The following is a 13,688-nucleotide window of genomic DNA, read 5'->3' on the forward strand; positions in this document are numbered from 1 at the left end:
TCTAGTAGTTGGTGTAATTTAATAGCAGTCTTTGTTACCAGCTGCTTTATGTTTTAACACTGTAACGTTAAATTAACTGTTCTCTATGTGTTTAAATGCTGTGGTGTTATTTTTCTACTGAAACATATTTCCAAACTACACTCACTTCAAGAAACAATCATATTTTTTGCTTTATATTTATAAAGTATATAAAATATGATAGCTACGAGGGTCTTTGAAGCAGTCTCACCCATTGACCAATCACAAAACAAGGGGAGATATCTGTCCAATCACGCTTCATCTGTCCGACAGCACTTCCGGTTGAGGTCCATGCTCTATCTGTGCTTACTCGAATTATACACGTTTTGTCGCAGTTTAAGTAAGTACATTTATATATAAGAACAATATGATAATATACATTTTTTGTCCATGATTACGTTTTAGTGATTATGGCATTTTTATGTGGGGGCCGTAGAAACCACTGTAACCAGCGTAACACGTGTTTTTGACTGAATTGTTTTTACATGTGTCGAGTATCAGTTGTACTTGAGGTCAAACTGTTGTTATTTCTCTTTCAATGTCATGAAATGTTTATCACAGCAAGTTAAGTAAGCAAAAGCCCTAATCCTCCTCTAGGCTTATTGTATGCCCATTTACTAATACAGTGTGTGTGTGTATGCGTATTGTTTAGTATGCTCGTGCTTTTGTTTGTAGGAGTATATTATCCCATGGCCAAAGACAAATCTTTGACAAACCCGCCTAAAAGGAAGAAGTTGAGTTCAAATGTCAGCGAGGTTCACGAAGAAGAAATGATGGACACTAAAGTAAAAAAGAAAAGGAAAAAGATGGAAGTAGAGGTGAGTAGTGACAGTGACTTGCACCTGTACCCATAGACCTAGGTATATGCCTGTACCCAAAGACACATGTGACTGTTTTAGATGACACAACGTGAAAGAATTAAAAATCATGATTGTTTATTTAATTCAGGAGGCTCCAGTACAGATTCCTCATGTGACAATCACAGCAGATGATAAAAAACAGAAAAAGGAAAAGAAACACAAAAAGAAACAAAGGACAGAGCAAACACAGAAGACAAAGCAAAGCGAGGTAAGAGTGTTAGCTGTTTCCATTTGGTTTCTTCTGTTTCTGTGAACTCTGACTTTTTTTATATGCTCCTATATGCAGAATGCTCTTTACTTGGCCTGGTAATAACCCAGTCATAAAAACAAGGTGTTTGAAGGTGCTTAAAACCCTAATTTAGAACAGCTGAAAGTTATAGTTTTTGGAGGTATTGTATTTGTATAGTTGAGTTTGTATTACTAAATTCATTTATATGACAAACATTGGTCTGATTTTTAAATCCAGGTGGCATCAGAAATGTCTTAAAAGCTGAAATGTAAATTAATTTACTTTGTCAAAACACTATAAAAAATTCTCATAAATGGTATACATTTAAATAACTGATTCAACACAAGCGTTTCCACAACAGTTGGAGCCCTTACATTTTCATTGTCCCTTAATGTCTTTACACTGATGGCAGACATGATCTATTATCTGTGTGCCCTATATTATGAAGTTGGCATTTATTTTTTGGGGGAGGGGGGGGCAGAACAGTTTCTGGAAGGACGTTAGAGCTTTAATGTGTGGACCGCCTTGGTCTGTCGCATGTTGCATGGCCACATGTGCTTCCCGCTGGTACAGTGAGTGATTTTCCTGAGGCTGACCTGTGCCTGAGCTTGGCCCATATGATCCTCAGTTTATTCTGAAAGGTCTCCCCAAGGAAACTGTAGATAAGCGGGTTCAGGCAGCTGTTAGAAAAGGCCGCCAGCCTGACAGCATGACCTGTCAGGGGGTAATCCTGCCACAGCGTGCCGCTGTCTGCGTCACCTCTTAGAAGGTGAACACTTATAAACACATTCTCCGGGAGCCAGCAGAGGAAGAAGACTAACACAGCGGCTGAGATCATCCGCAGGGCTTTCTGCCTGCCAGGCCTCTGCTGTGGGCCATCATGACCCCTGTTGCCCCGCCGGAGCACCTGTGCTATTTTCCAGTAGCACAGACCCATTATGCAGAAAGGCAGCAAGAAACCCAGCATCACCTCCAGCCACTGAATCTGGGTCACGTTTGCGAAGCAGAAGTGGAGTTCCCCAGCGTGTTGCGTTTGAGCTATAGCGAAAGGAAGCACGGTGAGCAACGACGAAGACGCCCAGATAAGGCAGCAGCTGAGGCGTGCGCGAGGCATGCTGCGACCAATGAAGCCAGTGAGTGCGACAAAGCGGTCAAAGCTCATCCAGGTTAAGAAGAAGACACTGCTGTACATGTTGACCTGCTGGAAAAAGTTCATGAAGGTGCAGAGGCCGGGCTTGTCATAGTAGCCTGGCTTCAGGTTGAACACCTCGATCAGAGAGTCAGCCACGAGGGCGAGGTCGGCCACGGCAAGGTTCACAAAGTAGAGGTCCGGGGCTGTCAAGTGGCCCCTGTGGTACAGGTTGACCACTAAGATGAGGATGTTCCCGATGAAACCGACAGGGAACAGGAATATAATGTAGAGGCTGGAGAGGAAGAAGCTGATAATATAAAGTTGACTACTCTCTGAAAATACCTGCAGAAAATCAGACACGGCTGCCTTTGTGTCATTTATCTGAACAGTAAAGACTCTGTAGTCCACGTACATGGTCATGTCCATATTACACTTTAGTGTTGATCTGGTGTTAGCAGTAGCTAATCAGTAAGTTGCCATAATGCTTAGTTTTCCGAGGGTTTAGCCCCAGTGGAGACCGTGGTATCATCGGTTTCCTCTTTCTGCACCGGGGTCTTCTTTGATGTGCAGTATAGTGAAGCCCACTCTTTGTTCTGTACAGAGAGGAGAAATGCATTAAGTCAAGCTTGTTTTCAGCTTCTCAGGAATTGGGATATTTCTTGTATATATGTTTATAAAATATATCATTATGTCATACACCATTCTATTCAAGATTATTATACAGGATCAGTTTCAAACCCCATAGTTTATCAATGTTCAATCAATTTTAGCTCAACTGTAGTTGTTAAAATGTCAAATTGGCTGCCGTTTTAAGAATTATTTCAGAGTTAGGATAAAGAGAGAATGCGTCCTTCTGTTGATACAAAAGTGCAATAGTGGGGCGGCCTAGTAGTCCTATTTTTTTTCCCTCTGCTGTCAATTCCATAAAAAAATAATCTTAATCGCTGTTGTGCTACAGTTGCTTTAGAACAACTGTTGGTCAAATTAGTGGTACATTTAACAAACTTTTAACATAATTTAAAACTATAAGACAATAGTCGGTTAGCTTTGATATAATTAATTTGTGATTCATATAAAATACCTACCTGAGTTTCCTTGCACTGCATTGCGGTCTTTCCTATCCTCCCTGTCCCGATGGTGGTGACTTTGTAAGCAGGTGTCCCAGAAAATCCAGAGAAGTGTTGTGGTGCCACCCACTACTTACAGCAACAAACACACAATGCAGGCGTGTGCACACACCTACTCGCACAAATTGGGAAGAAAAAAAATTTCAGCCAAATATGAAAACAATGTTTTTTTTTTTTTTTTATCACAGCTTCACTTCAGTTTATTAGCAATACAGTAAGTAGTCAAAATGAATATCCCCTATGTATGTTTATATAGACTTATTTTATTACATTAATGTTTACGTTTAAGTGAAGTGCGAACACGACTAGGATTGTAGAAGGTTAAAATATATAAATATGGGAGTCCTGGCACTTTTAGCAAAGACAGACTAATAGTTTATTTACACAAAACAAGATGAAGGACAGACTGGAATAGTCTCAATTCATCTATTTTCAGACTTTTTAAAACACAAAAGATTGTGTATTTAGCAGCCCCTTTGCTTTTGCTTTTGGTTTACAGGCACCTGTTTGAGACTGAATGTGATTTGCCATATTGATGATGTAATGCATCACATTTTGCATTTAATGATTTTGTGACTTTCCTATAAGATCTGTGTTGCTACTATGATTCTACACAGTGTGAATCGGGTCTAAAATTAAATGTGATGGAAAAAACCTAAGCAAACCAGCTCCTCTATTAATTTTCCTACTGGTCTCTGGTTTTGAGCCACTCTGTGTTGGCACTGATGCAATATGTGATCCATGCAGGTCAGTTATTCCTAGAACTGGTGCCCATCAATTTCTTGTAAGGAGTTGGAAAGTTCTCATTATCACTTGTCTGGCTTGTTTTGGTTCTTTTTAACAGCTTTAGAAATAATAAAATAAATTTATATTGACACTGTTGGCCTAAACTTAGAATCAGGCTTTTATTTTCCTTGACCTAATGTTTTTCTGATGTTGCATTCTGGGAATTGCGGAGGTTTTTCCAGTCGTGTTTATGCAAACGGAGTCTCTTTTCCGAGAAAAGAGGTGTGCCTAAGAGCAATTTAAAGATAGATACAATTGCACATACTGCTAACAGTAAGTCTTTTTTTAATGGTCCTATGCATAGTGTTGATTTATAACAACTGTGTTAACATATTGCAACAGTGACTGTATGGACTGTACATGTTGTACAATTCTGGAGATGTACAGCAAAACATTTATTTTTTGTAAAATAGAAATGTACAAAAAAAATTTATTTGAAAAATAGTTTTGCAAACTTTTGAGAAAACATGCATGTAAAACAGTTAAATAGTCACTTACGAGAAAAATAAACACTGAAAGCATTTTAAAAGTCAGATTAAGAATATGTCCAATACATCAGATCGCAAAAGTCTTTATTTCGATGCATTGGAAGAGTTCTGTTTTAGATGAGTTTTTGTCCTATGACTCTATGTCCTGCAGGGTGTCTGTGATCTCGATGTGGGGAGCAATAATGTTTCTGTTGGGCTGTGTGCGTCCTGGGCTTCGACAGATGTCCCTCAGCTGCCTAAACACTCCATGGAGACTCTCTCGACACGGCCTGTGCATGAGCAGCACTAGCAGGAGGCTGACACTGCTCCCTGAGAACAGTACAAACTCAGCCACGCTCAGAAACGCCCACTCATGATGGCTCAGCCCCTTCTTCTCTTGTTGTAGTTGTGCTCCTCTCACCAGCGCCACACTGTAGAAGAGCTGGCAGAAAAACATGACCACGGTGACGGTCAGGAACACAGGACCCTCCTCAGAGCCGGAGAGGAAACGCCCTTTTGATTTCCACTGCCGGACGCAGCCACCTATTAGAAATCCCAGTTGAAGGATGTAGGGAATCAAAAAAGCCAGGCACAACCTAGCTTCTGCATACGACTCACCGGCACTGACTGGATCCATAAAACACGTGACGTTTTTATTCGGATCATCTCTGGGTCCACCAAGCCCAGCCAGCAGTAGAGAAATCAGGATAGAAGTCAGGATCACCAGAGCTGCACAGACCCAAGGCTTCCTCAGCAGGGCGTGGGATGGAGGATCCAGGGTTAGGACATAAGCCATGAGCACTAAGAGCAGCAGGCCACTCAGAGAGGCTGTGTTGATGGTAAAGGAGAGAGCAGCACAGCCCAAACCTGTGGTATGCAGGTATTTTGGTCTGTAGGCCACAGCGTGGAGAGAGAGAAACAGAAGCAGCAGCTGGATGCCACAAAAGCCCCAGAGCAGGCAGTTGAGCCAGGCCAGCCGTCTCTGGGCTCTGTAGGTCTGGATGAAGCTGTAGAGCAGGAAGCAGCCTGCGATGAAGCCCAGCCCCGCCAAGAAACTGTAGACATAGTTTGCCCTGGAGGTTATGTCATTGGCTGCAATTTCGTCTAAGTTAGAGGAAGGGTCGGCTGCTGAAATGGAGGTGTCTATGATGGAGGTGGTGTTGTCCACGATGGTGGAATTGTTGGAAAATGGAGATGTGGTGCTCAACACCAAGTCCACACTTTGATTAAACTGAAAATGAAAAGAGAAAACATGCACTGATGACATCCTGTCTTCTTTAGCATCACCCGCTACTGTTTGTCAAGCATTTCCTGCCATCAGGGGAGAATAGAAATCTAATGAACTGTTAGCAAAGTTCAGGTGCTTTGGGTAGAAGTATTTGTATATTATATATTACCTGGTGTCTGTAAATCAGCTGTTCTTTTAGTGCACAAAAAACTAGTGGAAATTGTTAAGAGCAACCACGTTTGAGTAATTAAGCTCATTCATTAGCTGTTTCTGAAACATTTTCAACAGTGTTTACTATTGCTCAGCCTGTGAATCATTAAATTAGGTTTCCACAGAAACTTACTCTTACCACATATTGTGCATTTCCTTCCTGAATTAACTCAAAAGTTGAGCTAAAATTTTAACTTAACTGGAAGTCATTATTGTCGATCTCTAAAAAAATACAGTGCTGACTAGCTTTTAGAAAGGAAACATTTTGACTCGATTTTGTCGAAATGTTTGCTTTCTAAAATCTTTTCTAAGACCACATGACCCCGTTGGCCAGTCTTTGTCTGCTCTCCTTTTGAGGAACTGCCTTCTCGGTAAAAACACATGTTTCCACTTACCATGTTTGCTTTCGTCACCCGCTCGTCTTCTGTTTTGTATCCACCAGCCCGACACTGGTGATTGACTCAAAGCTCTGAAAGTGATGCTCGTTGCATGGACACGGCCACTCACTATGAAGGACGTTTTATATTTCTATGGGCAATACCCTGCCAGCATACTTTCAGAATGACTTCGTGGCCATGTGATCAAAATCTTTTCCTCCCTCCCTCTTTTTTTTTTTTTTCCTTCATCGTGCAGACTGAGGTCTGTTAAATCAGAGCATACTGCGTCCCTTGTTTAACTTCCCCTGAGAGTTAAACACAGTCTTTAAGTTGTGCCGTGGTTACTGGCTGCAGCTAAATGGCTTTAATTTGGTTCTTTATTCCTTAAGTTTAAACAAGTGTTTTACCAAGCATGAAGTATTCTGCAGACAAATGGAGAGCTAGATACTTAATTTCACCCTGTTACAAAGGGATAATATTACTTTTTTGCCTGTGGTAGTGTTGTATCGCAGCAAAGTTTCTCCGTCCTGAAATTGAAATTGAAATTTTGTTCACTCGCACAACGCCTGGTGGTTTTTGTGGCTCCTCTGTGTGATTGGGCAAAACCCGACTTAACGGGTGGTTATTTTTAAACCGTGCAAACGTGTGCTGTAGATGTGAATTGCGAGGGCTTCGAATGCTGAAGGGATGCTGCACACCACAGTAAACGCAGTATATTGTGATTCTGACCTCATAGCTGCAGATACAGGAAACGTCCCTCTGAGCTGCAGTGCAACAGGAAGTGATTCAAACTCAAAGATGTTTCTAGCTTTCACATGTCTTAAGTCTTTAGCAAAACAAAATGTTACATTTATTTTATATCTTACATTAAATTTAAGATATTTTAAGCATCTAGTATTTGCTCTGCACTGACCCAGAAAACTGTAAAATATTGAAAATTGGCAGGAAATGGCTGTTAAGTAAACTGTTTTATTATTGTTATATTTTTCTTACCATTCAATCAGTGTAGAGTTATTTAGGGATGTTGGATAATGGTTTTTGATAAGGGTCTACAAAGGAAGGCCTGTTAATGTAGATAATGCCCCATGAACCTTTTGTTTTGCTTTGGTGCGACTTCCAGATTTCCAATCCACCCCATCGCCCAGAGGGGACACACGAGCTGGAGGGAGAGGAGGACTTAAGTCCCGAGGAGAAGCGTGTCCTGGAGAGGAAGATGAAGAAGATCCTGAAAAAGGAAGAGAAGAAGAGGCTTAAAGCTGAGGGAGAGACCTTACCGAAAACTGAGGCATCTGGACCCATTGCACCTCAGCAGGCCTTAGATTACCTCACCTGGTAAGAGCCACTCTCATTTAGTACAGGACAGGGGAATCGACTTGTTGGCCTCCTGCCTATGATGTCATCACTTCTTACATACGAAACCACAGGTCCAAAACAACCCCATCTCTGTATCCACTTAACCAGCAACTTACTATTCAGGTATTTAAGCCATGATTTGGATCCACAAGACCACAAATGGTTCACAAACTGGCCATCTTTAAATTACATTTCACAGCAAAAAAGGACGTAATCGGAAACACAATGTGATGCAATTCCATACAGCCCTCAAAACAAAATACTATTGTGGTTATGTTGGTTACTTATGTTGAGAATCTGTCAAAGGTAATTGTTGATGGTGGTGTGTGTGGTCAGATTTTACACATTAAGTTCAGTATACCAGTCAAAAGGAGCACAACCTTGTAAAAATGTTGTATAATAGCTCCTGTGGCTCTGAAGGATCCTTCTAAAGTCTGAGAAAAATAACCCTGATGATTTCAGCTTGAGACAAAACATTTGTAACAGAAAGCCTGTGTTGCTAACTTGGGGTATTGAGTTTGAAAGAGGTTTGTGTTTACCAGACTGGCAGGGTCTAATGAAAGATCTTATCACATTACATTGTGAAAAGTGTTATTTAGACTGACCCATATTAGGGACTGAAAACTCAGGATACCTTGGCCTCTACTACTTTGATTTTGACTATTCTTTTTCTAATCCGTCTCTTGTGTTAAGACACCAGATATCTGGAGTGCCTCTTCAATGACAAGGTCCTGCCCCTTGTTATGTATATGGGAGGACATAATACAGTGAACAGTATAAAGCAAACTAGCATAATAACACGGACAACAAACTGTGGTATTAAAAACATCAACACCTTTCTTGTAATTACAACTCGCATCGGTTTGGTCTTTGCAGCTGGGCTGAGAACCGCGCAGAGTGGAAGTTCCAGAAGACCAGGCAGACGTGGTTACTGCAGCACATCTTTGACTCCCAACAGGTAACACGAACCAGTGTGATGATGATGTGGGATTTTTCTCAGCTGAGGTACAGAGTGAGGGAGGTATTGACCTCAGAGTGATGTCTTCCTGTTAGTTTGAGTTACACCCACTCTCTAATCTCCATTCATAAAATATATATTTTTAAGACTGCTGTTTTTATTAGCATTTTTTTTAATACAGCATGGTTGACACATTTGTAGAACAGAAAGGTGAATCTATGAAAAGTTCATTAGTGTATCAATCTTTATGAACAACATATTTAAAGATGCTCTCTCATGCCACCTTTTTAGAATTTTTGATAGATAGATAGATAGATAGATAGATAGATATTGTATATTACAAATAACTATTTATTTACTTGCTTTTTCATTTATTTATACAGTATAATATCTAAACTAATAGACAGCCGACTAGATTCAAGCAACACGATCATATAAAATATTCTCTCTCAGATTCCAGACGAGAAGTTCTCCGTGCTGCTCCAGTACCTGGAGGGACTTCGTGGAGGAGCCAAAGACATCACAGTGCAGAAGGCCTTAGTGCAGGTCGAGGAGTCGGGACAAGCACCAGAGGACACCGCTGTCCAGCAGAGGGCGCACAGAGCCAGAGAAGTTATCCAGCTGCTCTCCTGAACCCACCACCATCAATCAAAATGAAGCCCACTAGAAAAAGACTGAAACATGTTTGTTGGTCAGTGGACTGAGTGACCGCCGTGGTCTCAAGCTAGGTTTAAAACGTGTTTTATATGTAGTTTTTTGGACTGGTCCTTAAGGGGGGGGGGGGGAGGATGGGTTTTGATCAAATTACCAGTATTGCTCACATGCACATTTTATGTTTAAATGTGTCTAGGTTACTTTTTTTCTCGACATTGCTTGTGTGCATCATTGCCTGGTAGTAATCAGTTACCAAAATAATTTTCTAAATTAAAAATCTTTAGTTCAAAGTTCATTTTAAACAGTAGCTACTTTTTCCAGCTCCAAATGTAAATAATTCAGAGTCCAGTTTTGCCATTAGAATGCCTTTTATTGTCACTATACACATGTACAATGAAATTAAAAGCAACTCCTTTCCCAGTGCCAACATATACATAAAAATAATATAACAATATATAAAATTAGTTAAAAAAGGGGGGTGTAAGGTGCACAGTTGAGACACTATATACATATGAAAAAATAAGTGGTTTTATATACTGTGTGCAGGGTTATTGCACATTATTTGAATATTGTCCAATAGTGGCGATCATATTCAATGAGTAATAGATTTGACAATGAGAGGGCACATTATGGGCAGAGGAGAAATGAAGATGCAACAGAATGCTGAGAGACTGCTGGAGTTAAAGTGTTAGGAATGTTTGTAGTAAGACATGTTTGTGTGTCAAAGCCCCATAATCTCTGAAGTCACTTTTCTCATCTATTCAAGGTAGGGCATGGTTTAGTTTTCATTCTCTTCTTTCCAGCCCAGCAGTTCACAATTCATACATTATTTGTGGAATTAATGTAGACCTATTCTTAAACTAAATCCATCTCATTATGTGTGGGTGTGGTCGTCCATACTATCCATACAGCCAAGCTTTGTTGTACCCATAATTCACATCTCATCCATGCCCAAAGCAAATATACAGTAGGTAGTGTATAGGAGCAGCTGCCTGTTGTGGTTGCTGGATCAGAGAGAATGTAGGCCTTCTGCACCACAAAGGTACGTTTTGACTCTTATTTCAGGTTATACACTTTTCATGTGAAACAACTGAGTCTCTATATGCTTGTGACATCACTTCCTGAATTTATAAAAATAACCAACTGCAGTACTCTTAATATTCCAAAGACATAAATAACACCGTAAGCCATCTGTTAATCCTATTTTTTGGTCTGACACACATACACACAAAACACCAGTTATTTCATAAAATGCTTTATGTCCTGTCCATTAAAAAATAAATCCAGTTATACTGTTATACTACTATACTTATGTTTTCTCATAGTGTCTCCTACCTGGCGAAAGGTATCCAGTTTTTCAGTGCACCAACCAAATACAGTATAAATCTTCACATGTAACAGTGTTTAGGAACATAATTTTATCGTAAGAAGTGTTAACCTGCTGAAGACTCAAATGTTGAAACATAAATACATTAAACTTTTCCCCCTCTCGAAACTATTAAAAAAAGTTTATTCTCAATTTGTTGCAGAATTGTATTTATTAACAAGACTGACGAAAGTGTCTGGGGGAAAAAAAGAAAAAGTTTCTAACCCACATTTGAGTAGAGTTTTTCTCAGTGTCTCTTGTTTAAATTAACATTTAGTGCCGTCCCCAGGGACAGCGATATTGTCCAGCGAGTGTCCGTGTCGCTCACATTGATCAACACAATCTTCACATGATTTTAAATGGAGGAGGGCACTTGCTGTGGGAGATTTTTCTGTTTTACTGCGGATCAAAAAGGCCGTTGTCTCCCTGTAGGTGTTGATCCTTAACTGTCGCACTCACTGTGCCTTTTGCTTCATCTGCAACAAAGATATTGCACAAAATAATGTTAGCGCTATATACAACTTGAACAAGTGAAGACAGCAGAGTTCAATTCACTTACTTTGCTTTGAATCAAAGGTAATATTGTGTTGAGTGAGGAGAGCATGCAGTCTCTCAATCTCTTCTCTCTGTTTTTGGAAATCCTTTAAGAAAATATACAATTTCTGTCATACATTTTAAGCAGTACTGTACTAATATACCTTATTTTGTAGGCTATTATTTGGAAGAGTACATAAATGTACACACCTCTGTACATTTCTGTAAAGAGTTGTGTGTTCCTGAATCAGCTGCAACTTCTGGCAGCTTTATCTTCACTTTTTGGCTCTTCAGGAGACCAGCGTCGTCAAAAATATCCCTTAAAAGATTGTTGTATCCCTGCAGCAAACATATACAGTGTGTGTTAGTGGCAAGACCATTAGACTAGAACTAAAACTGGAATAAAAATGGGAAAAAAGTAGGGCTGGGCTTTGAAATGTAAATTACTGTACAGTATAACGTTTAATGAAAATGGAACAAAGGACTATAGGTCTGAGTTCGAAACAATCGGGGAACCTTAAGTACGCCTATACATTTCATCAGCTTGCAAGTGATCAGCCAAACTGGTCTTTACCTGCTCAGTAATAAGACCTTCATAGTGAGCCTGCGCAGCTTCATCCCATTCCCTTTGGAGCTTCTCACTCAGTGTTGGGTACACTTAAAAAGAGCATACAAATGATAAGACATCCCTATTACATTGACTTGCCTTCTTAAGATCGTTCTTTTGTCTTACCCAAAAGGGAATGTGGATGGCAAACAAGTGGAGTCTCAAAGGTTAGCGAGTACATACAAGTACTGGGTTCTGAGACTTGAGCAAGCTTGCTACTTGCACTGCAGACAAAAATCACCTGTAGAAACATGAAAAGAAACAAGAAAATGTTTTCTAGTGTCGATATTGTTGATTTAATCGTGACAATGATTCTGAGTTGATGTTTCAATTGAAGAGTTGTCTGTCTAATATGGCTCTGGGGTGACTGTTCAAAACTTTCAAATCAAATGTTAGACTATGTAAAAATGTAACTGATGAATTCACTGTTCAGGGTTTAATTCATTATTATCTCCTACAGTGTTATTTGATCTGTCTTATATTTAAGAAGAAACACAGACACTAAAAGAAACCAGTGGGAGCTCCTTAATTTTGTTAATTAACTATCAGAAAAGAGTTTAAACATTTAAAACTAACATTTGTTTCCCTGTTTCTCGTTCCACAAGCATCCCCGTCTCTCATCCACATGCCCGTGAAAGTGTTGTTTGCTATTTCCCACTCCTGCCAGATCCTGTTAGGAACACACAAAGGCTGCTCTCACAACAAACCCAATTGCCAATAATTTACATATTGGTATTTTGCTATAAAAGGTGTAAGTGTAGGTAATGTAAGGTAAGGGAACCACATCTTACCCCAGGATCCCACTGTAGGAATTCCATCTAAATGACTGCTCATGTTGGGTGATGTTGTGAAATGGACAGAATTCATATTTGTACCTGCAATATGACCAGGCACACAAATACCCTGTTTTGTTTTTCCAGAAACTTTGATGTAACATGCATGTGTCAAACAATCGGCATCCAAAACAGTATCGTTGTATTAGGCCAGTGGAAACGGGGAATAAAAACCTAAATGTAGTACTCACATGATATGTGATGTAAAATACTTACGTTGACTCTGTGAGACTGAAGCACTTCCCAGCAAGCCGATGAAAATGTGCGGGGCCTTGAGGAAGACATTGGTGTGTTGATATGATACGTGAATTCAGTAATTGAGACAGAAAATATCGTGATAACTTTCCCAACATTTACTGTACTTGTAACCCCTTTACAACAAGGATTTAATCAAATGTAGGCTTTAAATGATGTCAGACTATTTTACCAGACACTGCAGATGGGGTCACTTTAGGCTGGAGTCTGCTTCCCTGAGCCAGAAAAGGATTGTTCAACCTAAATACGCAAACGCAGAGAAAATGAGTCAGGAAGGGACTAATGTCAACAAGGTGCACACTGTGACAGATATGTCTTAGCTTAACGTACCCAAATGTGTTTGGCTCCTCGACTATCTTCATTTTACCGGCGAATCCATGGTTTACTGTATAAGAAACAGTAGACATCAGACTCGCCTCAAATCAAAATGTGGCGCATATGGTTTGGTATTACTGACGTAAAACAATACACAGCATATAAGCACTTACTGAAAAGAGACACACAGACCATCCACTGCCTTAATAAATTATGCATTCCGTTACAAAAGCAGCGAAAGGCTGATTTTTTTTAAGTGACAAAATTAAATTGTGCTATTAGCATTGGGTTGTTGTTCTCTTCATTTCCTGATTTGGTGGTCATTCGTCAGATGACATTGCACGTGATCAAAATAAGACTAGAGCATGCGCAGTTTATG

The 13,688-nt window shown here is 39.9% G+C and overlaps 3 protein-coding genes and 1 pseudogene across 3 annotated transcripts; 1 reads left to right on the top strand and 3 right to left on the bottom strand.

The window, feature by feature from the left end:
* Positions 1-223: 223 nt before the first annotated feature.
* LOC120551274 (uncharacterized protein C7orf50 homolog) lies at positions 224-10,707 on the top strand. The gene is made up of 6 exons (XM_039788559.1): positions 224-358; positions 694-836; positions 967-1,086; positions 7,555-7,766; positions 8,664-8,745; positions 9,199-10,707. Exons 1-6 carry the CDS (start codon positions 310-312, stop codon positions 9,376-9,378), a joined length of 786 nt encoding a protein of 261 aa, XP_039644493.1. The 5' UTR covers positions 224-309; the 3' UTR covers positions 9,379-10,707.
* LOC120551271 lies at positions 1,157-3,477 on the bottom strand (annotated as a pseudogene).
* Positions 4,421-6,650, bottom strand: LOC120551272. Its single transcript, XM_039788557.1, has 2 exons — positions 6,453-6,650; positions 4,421-5,850 (listed from the first exon to the last, which is right to left on the bottom strand). The coding sequence occupies exons 1-2, from the start codon at positions 6,453-6,455 to the stop codon at positions 4,771-4,773; spliced, it is 1,083 nt and encodes a 360-aa protein (XP_039644491.1). The 5' UTR covers positions 6,456-6,650; the 3' UTR covers positions 4,421-4,770.
* A 179-nt stretch (positions 10,708-10,886) lies between the features above and the next one.
* Positions 10,887-13,637, bottom strand: gnptg (N-acetylglucosamine-1-phosphate transferase subunit gamma). The gene is made up of 11 exons (XM_039788560.1): positions 13,483-13,637; positions 13,325-13,379; positions 13,167-13,234; positions 12,956-13,010; positions 12,698-12,781; positions 12,483-12,576; positions 12,033-12,147; positions 11,874-11,956; positions 11,510-11,638; positions 11,325-11,406; positions 10,887-11,241 (listed from the first exon to the last, which is right to left on the bottom strand). The coding sequence occupies exons 1-11, from the start codon at positions 13,526-13,528 to the stop codon at positions 11,162-11,164; spliced, it is 891 nt and encodes a 296-aa protein (XP_039644494.1). The 5' UTR covers positions 13,529-13,637; the 3' UTR covers positions 10,887-11,161.
* Positions 13,638-13,688: the final 51 nt, after the last annotated feature.

This window comes from Perca fluviatilis, chromosome 21, assembly GCF_010015445.1.
Source record: "Perca fluviatilis chromosome 21, GENO_Pfluv_1.0, whole genome shotgun sequence".
In the NCBI taxonomy this organism is placed as follows: Eukaryota; Metazoa; Chordata; class Actinopteri; order Perciformes; family Percidae; genus Perca; species Perca fluviatilis.

What these genes read in the sequence shown, in the direction of transcription:
- LOC120551274 (XM_039788559.1), top strand. Translation starts at nt 310, where the DNA reads ATGCTCTATCTGTGCTTACTCGAATTATACACGTTTTGTCGCAGTTTA. An exon ending in CACGTTTTGTCGCAGTTTAA is followed by an intron (nt 359 to 693) that starts GTAAGTACATTT and finishes TTTTGTTTGTAG; the next exon opens with GAGTATATTATCCCATGGCC. An exon ending in GGAAAAAGATGGAAGTAGAG is followed by an intron (nt 837 to 966) that starts GTGAGTAGTGAC and finishes TATTTAATTCAG; the next exon opens with GAGGCTCCAGTACAGATTCC.
- gnptg (XM_039788560.1), bottom strand. Translation starts at nt 13,528, where the DNA reads ATGCATAATTTATTAAGGCAGTGGATGGTCTGTGTGTCTCTTTTCA. An exon ending in GGTCTGTGTGTCTCTTTTCA is followed by an intron (nt 13,380 to 13,482) that starts GTAAGTGCTTAT and finishes TTTCTTATACAG; the next exon opens with TAAACCATGGATTCGCCGGT. An exon ending in CTTTACAGAAATGTACAGAG is followed by an intron (nt 11,407 to 11,509) that starts GTGTGTACATTT and finishes ATTTTCTTAAAG; the next exon opens with GATTTCCAAAAACAGAGAGA.